Source organism: Nematolebias whitei, chromosome 18 (assembly GCF_014905685.2).
Source record: "Nematolebias whitei isolate Nwh7 chromosome 18, NemWhi1, whole genome shotgun sequence".
NCBI classification, from domain to species: domain Eukaryota; kingdom Metazoa; phylum Chordata; class Actinopteri; order Cyprinodontiformes; family Rivulidae; genus Nematolebias; species Nematolebias whitei.
In genome coordinates this window covers 34497801-34520859 of record NC_056515.1, presented here as the reverse complement: position 1 = coordinate 34520859, position 23059 = coordinate 34497801, and the positions used below count along the sequence as shown (strand labels likewise).

Here is a 23059-nt window from a genome sequence, read left to right as displayed (position 1 = left end):
AATCAGAAAAGTAGATCAGGTGTCACATTATATCCAGCCCAGGAAGATCATCATCTCAGATTGTTCCAGGAAAGCAGCAGAATGCTCATTGAGACCGAGCTGACATGTTCAGTTGCCATCAGATTAATGCAAAGCCGTGCATGTTTCAAAGGAGCTTTCCTTTTCTTCCCTCATGACAGCTCTCATTGTTAGCTTAAGCTTCAGCTCCTTACAACCCAAATGTAAACTTTCCCAACTTTACACAGTTTTACTAGTTGTAGAAGAACATGGCTCCTCCCTTCATGTTTTTAACCTTGGTCTCCATCACTGCTTTTCCCATCCAGCCACGGCAGAACATCCCACTTACATGGGAAATGAGACGTTAGGCCAAATATGTGAGTTATGAGGGTTGCAGTGCATTGTCCGAAGCTGTGACAGCTAATCCAGGGCGGTCTGGCTCCTGGTTTTCTCCCGACTGTGCCATTTATACTAGCCTGAGAACACCAGCCATCCATGTAATTACTTCACGGGGTTTTCTGCGCTTCTTCGCCTGCTGGTTCCCAATCTCTTCTGCTTTCCCCTTGCCATGAAGGTTTATTACCAAAGGCACTGCGCACGGTTATGTCAGCAGTTTCCACCGGCCACAGCTCTGTTTCTGAATATCATCTTAGAATCCTCCTCTTCCATAGAGTTGCAGTGTTCATGTGAAGGCTGTGATCCTAAAGGTGAAACCTGCACCTCCAAGCACCACTATCACCAGAATTATAAGACCTTATTTAATGCATTGCTTTTTTAGGCATCTGCTTCAGAAATGTTTACTCTTTTCATGGAGGATTTAGGTTTCTGCGGCAGCTGAGACTTCTGGTATTGTAATCACTGAAGAGGCTGGGGAGACAAATCATTCCATTTATTTTTGTTTTCTTCTTTTTTTTTTCATACAGTTCAGTTAAAATTAGGTTGTCTGCACAGGCCAGACATAAGTGTAGTGTTAAGTGATCAAATGACTTTCGAATTATCTGGCAAAACAAACAAATTTATTTTTAAAGAACAAGAAAAAGCCAAAACATCCAAACTTGATGTATTTACCAACAATCCATAGCTTTTCAATTTAATTCAAAATTCAAAAATACTTAATCCCAAAGGGAAATTAAATATTGTTGTAACTCATTATCTTCATTTTATTAAGATATATTATAGATACTGATGGCTGTATGAAGGAAGGATCTCTTTTAAAGGTCCGTCCCACAGCGAATCCGAAGAAACTGACCGCGGATGCCGTCTGATCCATCCACCCAGACTCGGCTGGCCTCTCGGTTCCCCGGGACTGCAGAACCGCCCAAATGCCGAGCAGAACTCCTTCCAGAGTGATGGCCACTCCTCCCATCAGCCTGCCAAGCTCCTTGTCACTGTGGACAGCCGGCTACAGGTGCTCGGGGACGATCTCTGTCCCCTTGCTGTCACAAGCTGCATTTTCTGACAGTTTTCTTTCTTATGAGATCTTAATATCTCAGTGGTCAGGCACTCGAGCACAGCCGGCAGGTAGACTGTAATGCATCCACGGAGCCTCCATTTCAACTCATTTGAGATTTCAAGCTGTAGTTGAGATAATATTTGAGCTTTGAGATGTTATTCAGCAGCCCCCGGTTGTAAACACCCCCCCCCCACCACCACCTTGTTGTTATGGTTACGCATCATAACAAATGTCCAAATGTAAAAAGTTTCATTAAAAAATCCTTCCAGCTGCACGGTATCCGATACTAGAGGAAACAATCATCCAAAAGAGTGATTTACTGTATGTCCCGAAAAGAGGAATTAAAGTTTCCAAAAGCAATATCTCAGAATGAATGAAAGAGCTACTCCAATATGCAGCCACCCCAAGCGGCGCAATTCTAGAATATTTTTAGGGGATTTAACAGGATTTGAACTAACCCCACTTAGGTATCTCCCCCCTGTCTCGACTACATTCATAAAGGAATTAGATGATTGCAATTTTTGCCTGCAAAATTAAAATTACACTTAAACATTAATAAAGTAGGACCATTTTTCAAACTACATCAAATTGTACCACGTTTGATAGTATTTGAACATTTGCATTACTTAAAGATATCACTGCTTCACCTATAGTTTACCTACTTTAAATGCCATTCATTTTTTTTTTTGTGCAAAATTATAACCTTCCCTCTCATTTAGCCACAATTTCTTATGACCTATGTGAGGTCTTACTTTGCTGCTTCCTGCCTTACCTTGAGGAAGGTGTCCAGTGATCCATTCTCCATGTACTCAGTGATGATCATCACAGGCTTGCCTGAAAAATAAAGTACAGTTTGATCATGCACATGAGCACGCAGCATCATTAAGGACCACACCCACCCAGCACAAGGACTTTTTTGTCTACTACCCTCAGGCAAACAATACAGGAGCCTCCCACTGCACACAAAAAAACCCCTCAAAGACAGTTATTACCCACAAGCTGTCACATTGCTGAACTCTTGACAACAATACTGAACAATTGACAATAACATTGCACTAAGCCACATCTGTGACACCTAATATGTTTATTGCTGCTGCACTATGTAGCTGTATCATGCATGTCACTCACTAACTGTGCAATAATCTGTCACACAACCCCTGTTGTATACATTAGTTATGTGCAATGTATATCATGTACATTTAAGCTTATATTACTACTTTGAATACTTATGTATACAAATTTATCCTACTTGCACCGTTATATTCTACCATATTGTTGTTTACTATATTTCTTTTAAACCTTGTAAAGATTATATTTCTTTTTCACTTGTTGGTACTTTATTTTGTACCCTTATTGCATGCTTTAGTATTTCTTTTTTGCTTGTTTGATTTTGTTTTTTGAGAGTCGAATCGGTTCTTCTCATCCTTTTCATTCAACCTTTATTTATACAGGTTAGTCTCACTGAGTCATGAGGACTCATTTACAAGAGACCTGACAATCCTGAGCATTTCATTGCTGACCTTGTGTTAACCTGCATATGACAAATAAACAATCCAACATATCAAGTATCAACCAGTGTAATCCAACACATTTTGAATTTTATTCATCCATGATCACTGCAGGGTTTTGTGCATTTGCAAGAATTTTATGGGATGGAGATTTGTCCAATCAACCCAATAACTTACTCTTGGTGACGACCCCCTCCAGACGGATGATGTTTGGATGGTTAAATTGGCCCATGATTGAAGCCTCCCAAAGGAAGTCACGTCGCTGCTGCTCTGTGTAGCCTGCTTTCAAAGTCTTGATGGCAACTTGGATCTCCCGTTTCCCGGGCAGCCTCAGTGGCCCGCAGCATACTTCACCAAATTCCCCTGAAGCAAATAAAATACAGAGTTTGGCTGTTGTAATTCTGCCAACTTTGATTTGCAATAAATATTGCTGAACAATTAGCAAAACCTCTAAAATTAGAGTAGCAATAAATTGACCGAAACATAAAACTTTTATGGTATATAAGCAATGCTGCATAGAATAATACCTTTATTTAAAATTCAATAAGTAGTTTTATACTTTTGTCCTCAAAAGAACAGCCATTAAAATCATATTGTACTCAAAATAAATGAAAAAAAAAATTGAATTTCTCTTAAAGATTTCACTTTCTGTGTAAAATTGTGTAACTATACAATGGAACATTTATAGTTGAGCTTGATGAACACATGAATGTACAACTAGTTAAATTTTAAACGTGAGAGAATTTGATTTGATATCAGAGTTTACGTATTTTATTTGACAGTCAGCTGTCCTTAATAAACAATAATATATTCTGCGATTTATTATTCTGTCCAAATTGTCTTCAACCTTGCTCTGAATGAGAATTCATCTATCTGGGTGTACACAGAAAGCCCGCTGATCCTACTCACCAGCACCGATGATTCTTTCAATCGAGATGAATGAGACGTCAATCTCCTGTGCAAATTCATGCACTGCCTGGTTGGGGTCCTCATAGGTAAGAGGGTCAATGTATGTCCGCACCCCAGGGAATTTGACTGCAGAAAACAAACAATCATTGCAGTATTTTGTAATCAGATCATTTAATTTTGCTTACAGAACAATGAAAAATGTAATTTCATACCATATAATGTTAACATTTTGAGAAGTTGCTAACTTTTTTCTCGCCTATTTTTTTTATTTTTATTCAGAAATGAGTGAGTCACCATAAGTTTAGTTGTACATAAGTATAAAGTAATACAGTAGTCCCTGGCTACTTCGAGTTTTCAACGTGATTGTATACGACACACAATTGTCAACTTTAATATTACTCATGTGACTGGGACGGTAAAACAAAAACAAAACAAACAAAACAAAAAAAATACTTTGGACAGGTGCCGCCATTTTGTAGTTTTATTTCAATGAGACTCGCTGTAACGCAAGTAAAAAAAAAACTACACGGCCCAGAAGCCAACAGTGCTTCCGGCCGCTGCTTTCTGCCAAAATTCAATTTACAACAATGGAGGGAGCAAACACTAGCGGAGAAACCGATGTGGTAAAAATAGTTTTGCAACACACAGTCAGAAGTAAAGATCTATTTATTAAGCTCACGGAACTGGAAGGAAAGTCACAAATAATCCTGAAGCTGAACTCATTCTTCAAGTTGTATCCTCACTGGTGAGTACCCATATAACATTTTGCAGTACTGTATTGTACAGTACATATACGTATGTTGTTAAAATTACATAGATTTAGGAGTTTAAAGCATTGTTAAGGGCATTGCAAGAGTGTGGGCAGGGTTTATAAAGCTTTAAAATATACATAAATACTAAAATAAATATAATGTTCCTACTTGATGGTTTTTCACCCATCGCGGTGGTGTCTGGAACGTAACCCCCGCGATAATCGAGGGACTATTGCATTAAAGAAAGCACATCGGGCATCACTGTTTCTTTCTGAATCTTAAATACTGCAACTAGAGAACTAAATACCTTCCTAAAACACTTAAATATCCACTGAAAACTTTTTTTTTTGTGTGTGTGTGTATGATTCGTAACACCATTTAATTTAAATTGAGCTTCTCCAAGGCCAGAATCAGCATGGCAATATTCATTACATATTGGACCTATAATTGATTTTCTTGAAGCTGATGTATCCATTGTAGTTGGCTCCGAATCCAACAGATGGATATAAGGATGCATTGCCAAAAATGTGGACAAATATATTGAGCTGTCACAGCCCATAATGCATCACGGCTTTATGTGTCCTCTGTTAACATGGATGCCATTCAAAAAAAAAATGCTTCTGGCACTCATCACTGACATGTGCACTGGTAGCAGACATCCATGCTTATGAAGATAAACAGAGACATGACCACTGTTTGAACCCACTGCTGTAAATGCAGCGTAAACTTCAGATAAACTTGTATTTATCTGCACGGTGACATTATACACACACTGTTTATGATAAACAGATGCTAAACGAGTTTCAGCTTTCCTGACTTACTGTGACCGTTGTGAAAGTGCATCTTTTCCTCCTCTGGATCCTGTTTTGCTTTGCTGTAGCCACATCGCCTGAGGAGAAAACACAAACCCATCAGAGTCGGTGTCAGGCTGCAGCAGTGTTGTTTGCACATTTACCAAGTGAGAGCATTTCATTAAATAGGACTTTGGAGATGAAACTATTTAAACCAGCACACACACACAATAAACAGTGTAAATGAATGCACATAAATACACACAAATACACAATTTACAAAATCTATAGAATCAGCTTTCAGTTGTTTTTATTTTTTTTATTTTTTTTATGAATATATTAACCAAATTGTAATTTTGGCATCCCTTTAAGATGTTAAGTCTTAAGATTGCTTTAAGATTTAAAGTGTCAAGATACATTAAACCCCTGAGACTCAAACTGTTGTTTCATGTACAACTTTTAAATTTCTAGGTTTAGTAAAAAAAATTAAAATAATATGCTGAAACGAAAACGTTTGACATAAGCAAAATATGACAGTTTTCATATATCAATGTGCAAGAGCTTTACTCAAGACATCAACTCAGGTTTTTTTTTTTTTTCCAGCAAATAAGATCTCAACATAAAAAATGTGTATGTGTATATATATATATATATATATATATATATAGTTTATTAGAAGTGCTTATTTCTGTATATTTTTCTCTGAAGTCAATGTAAGCAAGGTCGTTAGAGTAACCCTCACCGACAAAGCCAGAGCTATTTACATGCTGCATGCATGTTTAGAGCGTGTGTGTGCGTTTGTGCTCAAACAGCTTCCGTATGTTAATATTTAGACAAATGGCATCAGAGATAACAGATAACCCAAATTAAATGGGTGATGGATTCTAATTTTCATTCAACGTGCAAACACAAACATGCACAGAGCAAAAAACAAACAAAAAAAAAAAAACCCAAACGGATAAAGATTTTCTGTATTTGCCAAGTTAATTAAATGATCATCTTAACTGCATAAAAATGTAAAACAAATATTTTGCATTGAAGACTTATTCTTTTTTTTTTTTTCATATAAATAAACAGAATAAACATACTCAACAGAATTGTGTCCAAATTTATTTTTTGTTTATTTATGTATTTTTCCAATTTAAATTTTTCTGTGGGTCAGGCTGCCTTGGCAACAATCATCTGTAGTGAACAGCCGGATATTCCTGGTGGGAGAGTTTGTGTGTGTTTGCCAGAAGGAGCTCAGTTTGGTGGAGTCAAGAGGTTTGAGATTGCTGCGAGCCCAAGGCGATCGTTTTTACTGCGTGACCCCATGCATACGAACACCACTAAGTACACCAAGTATGAGCCAATAGATGGTGTGTTTAACACACTAAGGCGGAGTGTGACAAAGGTTATAGATGGATGTGTTACTTTTGATCCAATTCATCACAAGAACATACGATTTACATCCTCCTCAATTTATGACCATTTGCAAAGATTGTCTCTCTGATAATACTGTTACATGTTTAAACACCACAAAATAAAATATACGTACAACGTCAGGTATTCAGTATATGTAAAATTAATGAACTGAAAATCCATCTTGTACTTTCCACTGAGGCTGCACTAACGTTTACATCCACCTAATAAAAAAATAAGTAAATAAAAAAAATCCTAAAAAACGCTGAATTTAATTGAAAAACAAACTACTTAAATATCACTAACTGTATCCGATGACACCTTACAATGCACAGGGTCCCAAAAAAATCTGTATCTGCCAACATTTTTTGTCAACTTCCTGACTGGTCAGAACAGTTTCTGCAACAAATGGAAGACTGACTCTATACTAAGCATATAGTTATATTATGGTATACAGAAACAGCTGCATGCTCAACGTGCTTTACAGGACTTATAAGCTTTTATATATATACAAAAAAAGTTTCAAATTCTAATTAGATCTTTATTCAGATTGCTAAATATTTCAGATATTCACAAATGATCTCTTTAACTTCTTTACACGTTATTTTTATATTCAATACATACGAATAGTGCACCAAAGATCACTTTGGTTTAATTATTCTAATTAGGTAACATATCCAGAAATGTGTTGCAGGAACTCTGTCCACTATTGCCATCACTTTAGGGCATTTCATGAAAGGTCATCTTTCATTAAAGCGGGAAGTTACCAATCAACCATAAAGTGTGTCATTGCATATTGAGTTACAGTGTGCCAGCTGTACTGTTGCAGACAAAAAGGACATGCAGAAAGCTATAATGTCAGGAAACAAGATTGCTAACTGCCTATTCACCCACATGGAAGAATGTGTCACTTTATGTTACTTCAGGAGACCAATAAATATAATTTGGGACTCATATCACGCTGGTCATTGCCTCTTTGAACTGTTGCTACCTGGTACTACCTAACTATTTAGCATTAGTAGATGCTAAATAGCTGCCATAAGAGAAACAAGTAAACTTGGAAAGAAGATTTAATTTCTTCCCCACAATTATCAGCTCACTAAACAAAGGAAAGAAGGCAGGAAGGATTGATAGATGGATGGATGTTTCATACCATATTACAGTAAGTACACGACTATACATTATACTAGAAAAAAGGTAATGGTAAAATAAAAGGTACATACTTGTTGCAAAAAACAAATGTACTATCACAGAGTAAACATATATGATTGATAACTTTAATATAACAAATAAATCACTGGTCTTCCTCTACCAAAGCAAAGACATGAAACGTTTTCTCCTTTCTAACAGCACATCCACCCGTTTTACCACAAAAAAAGGAACTTGTGTAAGAATATAATATGTTCTTATCTGTGTTTACACCAGCGAACACTCCCTCCCAGGTGTTTATTCATGTCTTACCGTCCACTGAGCAGGAATCCAGCCACCACTGCCAGTAGAACCAGAGCCAGAGTGATGGCCACTGCTATTATCGAAGCCTGAGCACGCTCACTGGTGGCGGTTACTGCCAAACACAAAAAACGTGGGATCAGACACAGGCTGCAAAGCATACAAAGCTGCATTTGGCATACGTTGTTGATTGTATAGTCACGGTACTCACAGTAAGGGCTTGTCTGGAATTCAAACCGTCGGCTAAATGCACCATAACCTGCTGACGTCCGGGCTCGTACCTGTGTGGTTTTATCATTCATCAAAAACCGTCACAAGCATTACAAGTAGTTTCAAACTCATGCTTTATTTGGTTTTGTTTGAGTATTTTCCTTAAACAATGCTACACTGTCAGTCATTCTTTTGCTTTGTTTTCAATTAGAGATAACTTTAAAAAAAAAAAAATCACATATTTTACCTGAAAGATGTACATGGAAGATGGTTTCAGACCTTCCACTACCATTTCTGTTTCCTTGGATTTTATTATAGTATAACTTGAGTCCTGTTCCTGTAATAAAAACAAACCCAAAACCATTAAGATCCATTTTCTGTGAGCTGGTTTGTGTAAACCAAATGTTTAAATTTAGTTTTTGATCATGATCTTGCACATTTCTTTGGTTTAGCCATCTGTGACACAGCCAAGCTTAAAGTACGTGTGTTTAAATGCCCGAGTGAGAAGATCAGTTTCCCATCTGTAACCAAATAGGGTTTGAGCAAAAATAAATGCTGCTCCTATTAAGCTTGAAGCCATTAGTAAACCACTGACCACAGACTGCACTCTGTTCTCCTGTGAGCTTTTTATGCTGACCTTCCCCTTAAAAAAAAGCCATTAGAACATGACAAAGAAAAAAGGAAGGACACAGCAGCCATAGTGATCCAAATATAAGTTTCAAATTTCAGGACAAACATTATTCTAATACAACTTTTCAATAAAACAAAGAAAGGAATGTAAAAGCCATAATAGAAAAACAGAGGATGGGAAAAAAAAATGAAAATGAAAGAATGCAGAGGACAGAGTGAGATGGAGAAGGATGACTCGCTATGGCAACCCTGAAGAAGAACAAACAGAAGAACTAGAACAACAAGAACAAGAAGAAAGAAGAAGAATAACAAAAAGAAAACCATAAAAGAAAAAAAAAACTACTTTTATTTATCTTAATATATTCCAAATGTTTCTTTTAAATATTTTGCAACTTTAAAATTGATTGTTTCTGATTTTCTTCTTCCAGTCAGTTAAATAGAAAACTATTTATAACAGACGGTTTTTGATTTAAATGGACACTCATCCATTACAGCCTTTTCAGATACAAAGTACAAACAGAAGAGTAATTCACTGGATAAAAAAAAAATCCTAGTAGTAGTTGAATTATTTTATTAAGACCCTGGTTTATTTGTTTGTTTTTATGGAAGCTACCTGTCAGTGCATTACATAAAATGATAATAATATCAAAAACAATGTAAATTATAAAGTACAGTTGTCATAAAACCACCGAGATCAAAGTTAGTGGACAACTGTGAGTGCAGGAAAAAAAAAGAAGAAATGTTTCTTTTAAATGTGTTTTACCTTTTCAAAATACTTTATCTCGTACTCAAGAATAATGCCGTTGGGACGATCGGGCTCTGCCCAGGAAAGGGAAATGCTGCTCTTCCCTGTGTGTCCTTTCCTCACCACACTTACAGGGGAGGGTGCTGCAAACACACACATATTAACTTACAGTTTGTAAAACCAAATACAATACTTTACATATAAAAAAACCCAAAACAAAACAAATAAATAAAAAATGTATTAGCTTCAATAAGGGGAGCCTTATTGTAAAGTGGTACCAAACAACACAATATTAGTAACTCAATAAAAGAAAATGAAGCACATTCCAAATTCTTGAAGTTGAAATAACTAAAACATGTAGCAATGGTATATCCACGTTGTGAACATAAATACAAAATGTACACATATTTTTGCAAAAAAAAAAAAGTCAAGTATCATCAGCATTTATATTAATTGAGAAAACACAAAAAATGGTGAATTGCACACAAAACGACAAAGAGAACATTTAAAGTTTATTCAAAGTTTCTGCACCATTTTTGATAAGAATTGGTTTGTTGTAGGTTTTCTGCTATTAAACTTCACATGATGTTCTGTTCAGTCGATTCCGTCCTTCTTCAGCCAGACAAATATTTAGAATCAGATCTGCCTCGAAAACACATCTGTAATTTTTGTGCACCTGTGCCTCATTATATGATGCCTCTGAATGAGTTAATGATCCCAATTCAGTGGCTCCTCATGTCTAGGTGTGACTGCTGTTTAGCTACCAAATTTATCCGCCTGAAAAAAATCTAACAAGCAGGAAATGCCAACAGAAATTAAAATAATAAAAATAAGTGAATAAATAAATGAAAAAAAAAACATATTTTATGTGCTCTTTGCAGCCATATACATTATTTAAACATGCACTATGTTTCCCTTGTCTTTGTCTCTTTTGCAAAGTACTCACTTTCACTTTATGCTTTTTGAAAAAGTTTTATTTTCAGTTAAACGCCATGAAAGTTTGAGTTTCCATCAATCACCGCACCATCCTGTTGTAACCTGAACTGCCGGGCCATCTCTCAGAGGGACAGTTGGGCGAGTGACACATGAAGAGCTTTTAACCAGGCAAAATGCTCCCCCAGGCAACATCCTAATAGTGAACGAGTGTGTGTGCGTGCTTGGATGTAGTGTGCGTCTTGTGCAAATTCTAAACAGCGTTTAGGTTTCAATAGTCTCAGCAGAACTCCACAGGGAATTAATCATTGCTACAAAACACAGTAACTGTACCCTGAGAGGTGGTTGCACAGAAGTGTTATCTGCAACATCTTAAAAGCCTGAAACCAGAGACCAAATCACACACATGCACACTTGAAATGCTTAAATGGTGTGATGAGCAAAGGCTTACTTTCCCAGCAGCTTTATGGGTAACAATACACCAAACTCCAAGTTTAAATCCTCCAATAATGGAGGCGGTTTCTGATGCCGCATTAATCAAAAGGCTTTAATGGAGGTTGTCATATAAGTGTGTGCAGAAACTAGAAAGTCCAAAATTAAGTATAATGACTTAGGTTTCATAAAAAAGGCTTAATTTGGCAACGAGGCAGGTTAATATTATAAAATATAATGAAAAGGGAAAAAAAAAATAATAATAATAAAATCAACACATGCTCCAGACTGATACTCTCAGTTACTCAAATTAATACATTTAAATATATTCTGTTGTAAAATGTTGTATTGATTGATATTGTATTTTGTATGAGTGATAAAAAGGATTTCTAAACAATAAAAACAAAAACAAAAACAAATAATTTCATATTGTATATTGTATATATACACATACACGCATATACAGAGAGAGAGAGAGAGAAAGATAAATATATATAAAAAAAGAGCAAAAGAGAGATAGAGATATAGCTAGAGAGAGAACTAGAGAGCGAGAGAGAGTTAGAGAGATATAGAGATATATAGATAGAGCGATAGCGATATAGAGATATATAGATAGAGCGATATGGATATGGATATGGATATGGATATATATATATATATATATATATATATATATATATATATATATATATATATATATATATATAGATATAGATATATAGATAGATAGATAGAGATATATAGATAGATAGATAGAGATAGATAGATAGAGATAGATAGAGACAGATAGATAGATAGATAGAGATAGATAGAGATAGATAGAGATAGATAAATAGATAGATAGATAGATAGATAGATAGATAGATAGATGGATAGATAGAGAGAGGAGAGAGAGAGAGGAGAGGAGAAAGATACGTAGAGATAGAGATATAGTGAGATATAGAAAGATAGATATATAGAGATAGGTAAACGTTAGAAAAAAAAATGTACCCAAGTTAGTGTTCTTTATTTATTTATTAATTAACCTTAATTTAACCAGGCAAATCCCACTGAGATCACAGATCTTTTTGAAAGGAAGGCCTGGACCTGAAGGCAGCCTAGCATGCATGTTTTTGGTCTGTGGGAGGAAACCGGAGTACCCGGAGAAAACCCACGCTAGCACGAGAAGAACATGCAAACTCCACACAGAAAGACCCCAGGTCCAACAAGGGGATTGAACCCAGGACCTTCTTGCTGTGAGGCAACAGTGCTAACCACTAAAAGAACGAGTGTTCAGAAATTAGACCTAGAAACAAAAAAAGAAGAATAAAAAAAAAAATGAAAAAGTTAATGAGAAGAAATGTGACAGAGTCATGGGGGTGTTGTGGAATAATGAGAAAGTGGAAACCAAGCAGGCAGAAGAACAAAAGAGGGAAAAAAAAGTGAGAAACAAAATATCAAAGAGAACATGAGGAAGAGACCTGTTAAAAGAGTGTTGACGAGCGCAAGCAACACTTTTATTTTAGCAAGCGGGTAGACAGTATAATGACGCTTCCTTGTTTAAATACTTCCAGTAAGTGTTATATCTGTTGATGAACATCAACAAAGTGCTAATGTAGAACACAAATGTGCCTCAACTACTGTGCTGTGTCATAACATGAGCTATTAAAACTCTTTTGTTTGATATAAAACTATCTCGGATGTAAACACATTTTTATATTTATAAAAAAATGTATATATTAAAAAAAAGGAACACAAAAGGGTGAAAAACCACTTCACTGGCTGAGATCAGACCCAATATATTAACTCTATCATCAAACAAGCCCAATACTATTATAGTGCTGAACATAGGCCTCTCAGACTTCAATCTGTCTGTACTATCATCAAAATCAATAAAGACCTTCAGCTGTCTGGTCTATTATCTCATAAAGATCCTGTGGAACTGTCAGAAAGAAGGATCAAGATACACCAGGATTTATAGTAAAAATGGAAGGTAGATAACGTCATTAGTAAATACAAGTTAACATTTTCTCACTTACTTTATTTGCACTAATAAATGTATTAGGGACCTTTATTAGTAGCATATTGTTGTTGGTCAGTAAGTCATTAAAGCATGTATAAGATATGAAAAAAAAATTGGCTAAAGGGATCAAAGTTCGCATAGAATTATTAGCAAAACTAACAGAAGATTTTTGTATTTGCCTTCCTATCTTTTTTCTTTGTTCCCTGTTCATTACGGACTCCACAATAACATTTCTATAAATATGATTTATTCGTATAAATTCAATACGTTTAAAACCAATAAATTAAGGGACAACTGGGGATGAGTCGTCGGCATCTATATGGTCATGAAGAATGGATCATGATGGGAAAAAAATAAATAATAATCATAAACACCTGAGCAGCTGGACCCTGCAAACACCAATGCAATAACAAGAAGGTGAGGAGCTCCATCATCTGGGGAAAACTGCAACTAGAGCAACTGCTCCTCTGCATTGAAATGAAGCCATTGAAGTGGTTCAGGTTTCTGATTAGGATGCCTCTCTGTGGTAGTTTTCTGGACATCCCATTGGGGGTAGACCCTGGGTGGACCAAGAACTGACTGGATGGATCTTATGTCGTCTTTGGTCTGGGAATGCCTTAGAAATCTCCAGGAAAAGCTGGAGGATTGGGATGTTAGGGTTTACCTCCTCGACCTGTCGCCCCATGAATGACCATTAAAAAGTGGAATATATGGATGGATGAGGATCGTGTTTTTGATCATTTATGTATCATACAGTAAAAGGTCTTCCCTTTGATACAGCAAGTGTGCAAAAGGTTTTGCTTTTGTGACATAACCAGTGTTGATTATGATTAGATCTGAAGAAAGATTCCTAAATATCATCAGAGATCCATGCCACAAATATTTTATGATATCTAACAATAGGTGGTTGGGACGTCGACACATTCCAGAAGCAATCAAAGGTAGGGGTGCAGAAAAAAATCTTTTTTTTTTAAAAGACTGTAGATTCCTAGTCCTCGCAATTCTGAATCAATGCTAAAGGCCAAGAAATTGATTTTAAAATGCATTTAAGTTTCATTTTTTTCAGCTCCTACTTCCGTCCGCCGTAGAATTTGGCCGTGTAGGCCACTGTACAACAAGCTAGTTAGCCATCTCCCTTTATCTGAATGGAGTCTGTAGGAGCAGGGGGACAGAGCGATTCAATCCAATTCTTGTCAATTATATAACTGAAACAAAATGTATAACCATTTCAATAGACAAATCATTTCTGAATCGAAAATAGTTTCTGAATCGAAAAATCGATTTTGAATCAAATCGTGACAACAAAAATCAGAATAGACTCGAATCACCAGACACAGAGATTCACACCCCTAATCAAAGGCCAAGTGAGAATATGGTTTAGGGGAATTTCAAAGACAACCTTTAACAAAAATATTCTTCTTCCAAATACCTTCAAATCTGACCCTATGCCACCTTGAATCCCAAACAATACACTTTCAAAAACTGATCGCGAGACATATGGGCAACAATTTCTTTGTTTACAAGTGATTTTTGCCAATATATGTGTAATAGTCTTTCATTAAATGATATTTCAGTACCAGGCTCAAAGCAAATAGCATTCAATCTACCAATTCACACCCATTTTACTTTCATAGCACCAGGAAGACACGCAGCTACAGCACAAGATAATGAATCACACAGTTCATTTGAAAAATAGCAAGCACAGCAGAATTAATATATGCACAGCAGGTGCTTGTTTTTCATGCAGTACTCCAACATAGAAAACCATTAAAAGATCATTTGAAATAAACAAATAATGGTAAACAAACAAACAAAAAAAAAAGAAGAATGTTACTGGTATAAATTAACCTGAGACTAATGTTCAGTTACTACTTCTTGCATAAAAACAAAATCTGATTGTTCTTTTGAAAAGAGAATAGATCACAATGCAAACACTGGCAAGAAAGTTTTGGACTTCAGAAAGTCTAGTACTAAGTTTTGCATATAGTTTTATCTTTACATGGTCTAAACTGTTTTAAGACACAACCACTTCCAGCAACTTTGATACTTTCTATAATCATTAAGAGGTAAGAAAAGTGATGACAAATAATGAAGTGGTTTATGTATACGTAAAAAAAAAATGAAATTAATTTTGGATTTCTCATATTTTACAATCCATCCATCCATCCATCCATCCATCCATCCATCCATCCATCCATCCATCCATCCATCCATCCTCTTCCACTTGTTCCGAAGTCAGGCCACAGGGGCAGCAGCTTGAGCAGGGAAGTCCAGACATCTCTTTCCATAGCCACCTCTTCCAGCTCTTCTGGGAAGACCCCAAGGCTTTCCCAGATCAACCAAGAGACATAGTCTCTCCAGTTTGTCCTGGGCCTTCCCTAGGCATGCCCAAAGCACCTCCCTAGGGAGGCACCCAGGAAGCATCCTTACCAGATGCCCAAACCCCCTCAACTGGCTCCTCTCAATGTGGAGGAGCAGCGATTCTACTCCAAGTATCTCCCAGATAACTGAACTTTTTCATTCATTCAACCTTTATTTAGACGGTTAAATCCCATTGAGCCTCAAGGACTCATTTACAAGAGAGACCTGATTTCAACAAAGAATGATGACAACAATGCACAACAGCGACAACAATAAACAGTTATTAAAAGTCATACAGATTATTAATTTTTTAACAAATAGGAATGCTAAAAAAAGAAAAGTAACAAAAAACAGCTAGAGTCTAAGGCGAATTTAGAAAAATAAAAACAGAACATGTCTGCATTGGTCCTTGCCAGGAGTCCAACAGATTCTTAAAGCCACTTAGAGAGGTCAAGGTCGAGAGCTTCAAATATTTTTGTAAGATATTCCAGGAAACAGGAGTAGAGTAGGAGAAGGCCATTTTGCCTAGTTCAGTCCGCACTGAGGGAACACTGCAGGTAATAATGTCCTGAGAGCGCACGCTGTAGCTGCACTCATGCAGAGACATGCAGGAGGAGATGAATGAAGGCAGCAGACCAAGAAGTGATTTAAAAATGAAAATGTACCAGTGAAAGAGTCTGTGTGAAGTTAATGATGTTCAGTTAACCAGTGAATACAGGGTGCAGTGGTGGGTACGATAATCACAGCCAGTTATGAATCGTAGTGCACCATGATAGACAGCATCCAACATTTGTAGGGTTCTTATAGGAGCGTTCATGTAAATAATGTCACCATAATCAATGGACTAATCAACTTACCCTATCTCTAAGAGAGAGTCCAGCTACCCGACAGAGGAAACTCATTTCAACCGCCTGTATTCTCAGTCTCATTCTTTTGGTCACTACCCAGAGATTGAGGCCATAGGTGAGGGTAGGAACATAGATTGACCGGTAAACAGAGAGCTTTGCCTTATGGCCTTATATATATTTTAAGTAATAATAAATTGAATCGTCCTTAGGTGTGGGTGAGAGTGTGAATGGTAGCTTGTCTCCATGTGTCCCTGCTCAGGGTGTCCCCTGCCTCTTGTACAGTGACTGCTGGATATGGGCACCAGTAAACCCAGTGACCCAAAAAGGAACAAGTGGGTAAAGATAATGGATGGATGCATTCTTCCCGCCCCTCTACAACAGCAGTATAGAAGCACACTTTTTGCTTTCCTTTACTTACAGCTCCCTGTTGTGACCTTTTCATTCCTTATCTCAACTTCCCTGTCTTTTCTCCTCCATTGTATCCTGTCTAACTCCACCCTGTTGCTCTTCTCTGGCCATTACTATCTCTCAGTTTCTTCCTCCCTTTCGACAGTTTATTATTCCCCAGGGCTGCACACACACACACACAATGAAAATAACCATTTATTTGATTTCTGATCCTGTGCGGCATTCGTTCCAATAAACCTCAGATCTCCCGAGTCTTCCACTTACCCTGGACTCTCAGTTCTGCCTCAGTTGCTATTTTTTTTTTTTTTTTTTTGGTCTCTTTACCACCAAAAGCAAACACCTGATCAATAATCATTGTCACACACACAAGCAAGGCTAAATGTTGCTTGCAGTGATGATCTCAGTCTTTAGGTAATTATGGTCATAGAGATATGTCAGAAAACATTAAGCTGGTCATTACCATTATTGCTTCTGGAACAGTTCTAGTCATTAGTGCTGAATGTAGTGGCGCCGAAATGGCAAGCACACCTTAATGGCGTCCTGCTCCTCACAGTGTGATGCTTATTTGATTTTGTGGAGGTTAATATGTTCTGTATATATACTGGAATAATGAAGTTCTTGGAATTTGAGTAAAAATCTCTAAACGTATCAAAACAAGCACTTTTCTAATCTTACACTTGTAGTAACATCAACAGGATACCTTCTTATTGCATTAAAACATTAATTGATAGCTGCCATGTTCTGCACACACAACACAAAAAGCACAATTTTTTTCCCACCCGATTATTTTCAAGCCCCCTCCACAATAACAAAGTTACAACATTAAGTAAAGTATTTGATAAAACTTGACGTCTTTCATGGAATATTTGTTTAGTGTGGGAGTTGTCTCAGTTGTTTACTGTTAGAAAATGTTTTTCCACTTAGCAGGGGGCCCGGGGGTCTCTAGCCAAGACATTTTGAGCATCAAACACTTTATTTTCTGCAGTTTGGCATATTTAAAGAGGAATAGTTTGTATTTTATACATCAATTCATGTTGGAAAAAAATGCACAATGCATTTTAATATTTTAAATCTTTGGTTTTCTGAGGAATTTTGCACAGATTTTAATTTACATAATACAAACACAAGGTTTACTTCCCTATCCTGTATTGTGCCTTTTGCTGAGGGAAGTAAACTCTAATTGTACTTGTCCCTGGTCTTTGATAGCTTGAAAATGTTTATATATATATATATATATATATATATATATATATATATACAGAACATCTACACCTTACATCCTTACTGACAGTAGCCTGAGCCTTATCTAATCACTGTCAAAGAGAAGCCCATTTCATGAGTCTGCAACTGTGGCTGCCGCAAGTAATCTAACCTAATCCTAAATCTCCAATTGGTCCAGTAATCCAGCTACAATTCTAATAAACTGAATGTGAGTTTTATAGTCTGGAGTAATCCACTCGGTCTACTGACAACCATAGTGACAAGACATTTAAAGGACCGTCAGCAAGTCTTGACTCCTAGACAGCCATCTGGCTCCTTCTGTCTACGTGTGTCTCTTTTCAACACGTATCAGATTTGTTATTTGGCTCTTTACTATCACTGCTATTTCTACTGATGCTGTTAGAAATACTACCTACTGTTCTTTGACTGCCAGTGAGCCATCTGTTCAGCAAAAAGTACCAAACACGATCTTTCAACACTGTTTTTTTGTTTTTTTTTCCTTTTGCTTCTCCTCCAGATGGAGACTTGGTTACCCTTGCACGTTTCTCATTTTCTAATCATGTGTGCTTCCTGTTTCATTACAAGCTAATAAAATAAAGTACACAAGTGCATACCTCCTGTAAAAATAAACATGGGTTTCCAAAGCAGATAAGTGCTCGTTTTAATTTCAAAAGAAGCCAACAGCTATCAAAACGGTACGTTTAGGCAGAATATCTAGATGGTTTCCATTTTTCCTCATCGATACATTTGGCTAAATTGTTAGCAAGGTTTATAGATGCTTGTTCAAACCCTCACCCACCAAAAAACAAACACAAAATAACACTTTCCCACTCAAAATTAGCATGTACAGCAAAGTGATTCATCAGCATGATTCATTGCTGTTGACAGACATTCAGATTAACACCTGCTACTACACAAAAACACGCACACTGAAACTCAGGAACCCTCATTATGTCACAGTCCCTAAGAATCCTGTTGATGGAATATATCAAGCTGATTATTATTTTTTTTTTTTTTGATGACAAACAATATCTGGATGCAACAGCAGAAACAAAACAGGGTCCACGTCTCCACTGTGCAATGTTGTATTGTTCTCGGCAGGGATAAGTGAAAATCATTACAGCGACAGATTTGTTAGACAAACACTGTGATAATTTGATCATCTGGTGTCTTTTGTTTTCACACTCAGTTGTTCGAGCCTGAAAACCGACACGCTAATCATCTGTGGTAGATTAATTTAGGAAGTAAAAATAAATCTGTTCACTAATTAGGAATAATTTGAAATTCTACAAGGAAAATAACAAAAATTGAGGTGGTGGTGCGAGTGTATGTATGGTTGGAGAACATTTTTACATTGAAATCAGTGTGCATGCAAAATGATCACGTTCACCTATTTTAATAAAGAAAAAAACTCCTATAGAGGACAAGGTGGTTTTAAAATGTCAAAAAAAAAAAAAAGAAATATGCAACATACCTGCCTGATTGGTGGTGACGTTAAGTGTCACGTACTGCTTAGCATAGTCTTTGGCCAGCTCTGACACCCCGTTGATGGCCTCCAGCAGGAAGCTGTAGTTTGTGTGCGACTGCAAGTCGGCAACCATCACTGAGGTGTTCGACAGGCCAATTCGGCGTGGCAAAAAGCGTACGTTCGGGCCACACTCCTCCAACCCCCTACCATCCGGCAAAACCTGTCTGCATAGGATATTGTAGCCCACATCCTTTCTGCCGCCCATCTCCTTGGGAATGGACCATTCCAGAAAGACACTGGTTTCATTGACGTTGGAAATGGCATTGCGTGGTGCAGAAGGTGGTCCTGAGAAAGGAGAATACCGTTTAAGGAGATGGATAAAATAATATCAGTATTATTATACAATTGCATCTGAAATAATTTATTGAAGCGGGTAGTATCATACTAGGATGTGACTGTTGGCAATTCAAAATGTTAGTAAAGTCCCAAGAAATTGGGCAGATTTTCCACTGTAGTGTCCAATAAACTGTTCGGAACGAATTGACCAGCAGCCTGTGCAACCATGTTTTGAAAAAAATAAATAAATAAATGAAATCAGGGTCTTATTCAGCTCGCAAAACTGCATTCTTGCTCTTGCATATTTGTTGCCCATCTACAATCATATCGTACACCAGTGCTTTATTTGTAAACTGATTGATGCCAGAACAAAAGTAGTAGGTGGGCCAGCACGGGGGTGTGGGGTGAGGAGGAGGGGAGCAGGGGAAGTGGAGGGAGCTTGTGGGTCCTCCTCGCTTGAATTTTGGAATAAAGTAGATCTTATTTCCTGCTTTTTGGTCTAGCTCATTTTAACATGACTGTCAAACATCTACGTTTACCTACATTTGTAAATACTTGATTCAATAACTACTGTAGAGAGCAACAACAGACTGTGTGATTCTGTCAAGCGTCCTAATATAATAATACATATTAAATAAATAATAAATATTCAAGTTTGACTCAGTTTTTATTTTTTTATAATAATGATCATTGGTGTGGATTTTAGACCTGGACATGTTTTCTGTCAGTGGTAAGCTCCTGTGCAACCGTCATAACACAGCACTGCGAGTTCAAGATGGGTTTGAAACATCCACTCAATGTTTTGATATCAAATCTGTTGCACATTGTTTTAAACTTGTTCAGTGCTCAGGCTACAAAACTGCAAGCCTTGTGACTCAAGAAAATTCAGAACCACTGCAAAAGTTGCAAGAAATTCCAGAGTCTCTTATAAATGCCGTTTGCCAACTAGTCACAGCCCCGTGAGATACTACCTAAAGTAATGCACAAATAAAAAATGAGACTATGCAGATTAAACAGGTGGTAAATCCTCACGTGTGCAAGCCATATTAGTAGGATCAGAGTCAATCTTATAGTATCCATCTTCACAGCTGCAACTCGTGGCTCCCACCTGCCTTGCCACACTGTGAGGTGGACATTTACTGCAGTCTGAGGACTCCAGCTGAGAGCGGTAAAAGCCCACTTTGCACACTGAAAAAAGCAGAGGAGAGGAATACATGAGTTCATGGATGGAGAGATGAGATAAAAGCAGACAAGAAAACAAAGAATGAAAAATAGAAGCATAAAAGTGTGAATGAAAAGCAGAGCAGCACATATTGTCCACTTTAGGAAAGATAAACTCAACACAAGAGTAGGTGACACGTTTTCTTGGACGGTTGTCTTAAAGTTTATTTAAGGGGTGGCTGTGGCTGAGTGGTTAAAGCAGTCGTCCTCCAATGGGATATTTGGAGGTTCGATTCCACCAGCAGTCACATGCCGAAGTGTCCGTGGGCAAGATGAACCCCTCATTTCCTCTGACGTGTGTCCCATCAGTGTTTGAATGTGATTTAAAGCTCTGATTATTTTCTACAGATTCTGATGAGCTTTGTGGAGACCTGGTAGAGTGCTATGTGGATGGGTGAATGAGGGCACAGGTTGTATTGTAAAGCACTCTGTGTATTTTGATAAGATAGAAAGGCACCATGCAAGTGCAGTTCATTTACCATTTATTTATTAGAGACGCACACTTATTTTAGAGTATGTAAAGAAATAATTGTTTTGTTACATTTTCACTTCTCTTGTTTCCTTTTGAAGCCAGATTTCTGCTTCCGGTTCTCCTAGGATTTCTTCTTTCAGTGAACCCTAAAAGTTAGTATCTTTCCTTAAAGTTAGTTTTCCAATCTTTACATGAAAAACTTTAATTATGTAGAATTTATAGCTGAAAATAAGTCCACTTATATCTACTGCACAATAATGAATTTGCTTATGAAACAGAAAAATACACAAATGGTCAAAGTACAAGAAAATGCTCTCTCTTAGACAGAAAACAAAAACAGACACTGATCTAAGTGGAGCAGGTAGACAGGAGGGTGATGCACTCAGAATGTTAACACTCTGAAATACATCGACAGTCTGTCTCCTCTGCCACAATCCCAAGTCCACATAACACACAAGAGAGTGGCTGTGGCTGAGTGGTTAGAGCAGTGGACCTCCAATGCAAGAGTTGGGGGTTCAATTCCACCAGCAGGCACATTTCAAAGTGTCCCTGGGCAAGGCACTGAACCCCTCGTCGCCTCTGATGTGTGTCCCATCAGTGTATGAATGTGAGAAAGCACTGATTATTATTTGTATAGATGTAGTAGAGTGCTGTATGAAAGCATAAATGAGGGCACAGATTGTGCTGTGAAGCTCTGAGTACCTTGATGTTATAGAAAGGTACTATATAAGTACAGTCCATTTACACATCACTGGCCCACAGTATACCTGTAGTTTTTCTTCTGATTTAGCACTTGTACCTAGATAGATGCAAAGAGCATTGGAAAAAAAATAAAGAAAAACATATAATGAAGGAACTTGTTTGTTTTTTCCCTCCACTCTGGGGAGTTCTCTAGAGAACGCAAACTCGCATGGGATGTGACGACTGTTTTCCTGACACAACCTGGGCTCAAACCCGCAGACTTGGGATTCTTATGGAACGAACCATTGCGTTTCCCCCGAAAATATAAATTGGATGCTAAATTCTAGAAAACACAGTTACCCAAAACAAAACATTTAGACTTTAAGGGGGGAGGGATGATGAATGGCAAGAATCCCATGCAGAGTGAGGAGAAAATGACAAGATATGGATTCTTTACACCCTCATTGTTTTAGTGTGGCTGTTGTGGATGCAATTAGATCGACAATGATAAACTGGGAAAAAAAAAAAAAAAAAAAAAAATAATGATAAGAAAAAAAAAATGATAGAAGAGATTTGAAGGGAAAAGGGGATGATGGCAAAAGATAAGCCAATTTTTTTTAAGAATGAGAAAGAAAGACAAAAGGAGAAAGAAGACAATAGAGGTGGAATTGTGTGTGTGTGTTTCAGTCGTTAGGCGGCAAAGCCTCTGATTCACCTTGGCGGAACCTTGGTCTCTTGTCATGGAACATTAGTCCTGAAAAATTTGCTCTGCCCTGGTTCACTACTAGACCCCCCCCCCCCCCCCCCCCCCCCCCCCCCCCCCCCCCCCCC

General features: G+C 37.3%; 1 protein-coding gene across 1 annotated transcript in view; it reads right to left on the bottom strand.

Moving 5' to 3' along the window:
- The window catches only part of LOC119425171 (ephrin type-A receptor 5), a 78716-nt gene that overhangs the window by 12447 nt on the left and 43210 nt on the right, over positions 1-23059 (bottom strand). Inside the window, exons 4-13 of the mRNA XM_037692708.1 lie at positions 20887-21042; positions 19525-19863; positions 9864-9988; positions 8718-8807; positions 8463-8541; positions 8273-8375; positions 5441-5508; positions 3868-3993; positions 3136-3321; positions 2223-2284 (exon numbers count right to left, since the gene is read on the bottom strand). Of these exons, the coding sequence (XP_037548636.1) occupies positions 2223-2284; positions 3136-3321; positions 3868-3993; positions 5441-5508; positions 8273-8375; positions 8463-8541; positions 8718-8807; positions 9864-9988; positions 19525-19863; positions 20887-21042 (1334 nt within the window). The remainder of the gene's footprint in view (positions 1-2222; positions 2285-3135; positions 3322-3867; positions 3994-5440; positions 5509-8272; positions 8376-8462; positions 8542-8717; positions 8808-9863; positions 9989-19524; positions 19864-20886; positions 21043-23059) is intronic.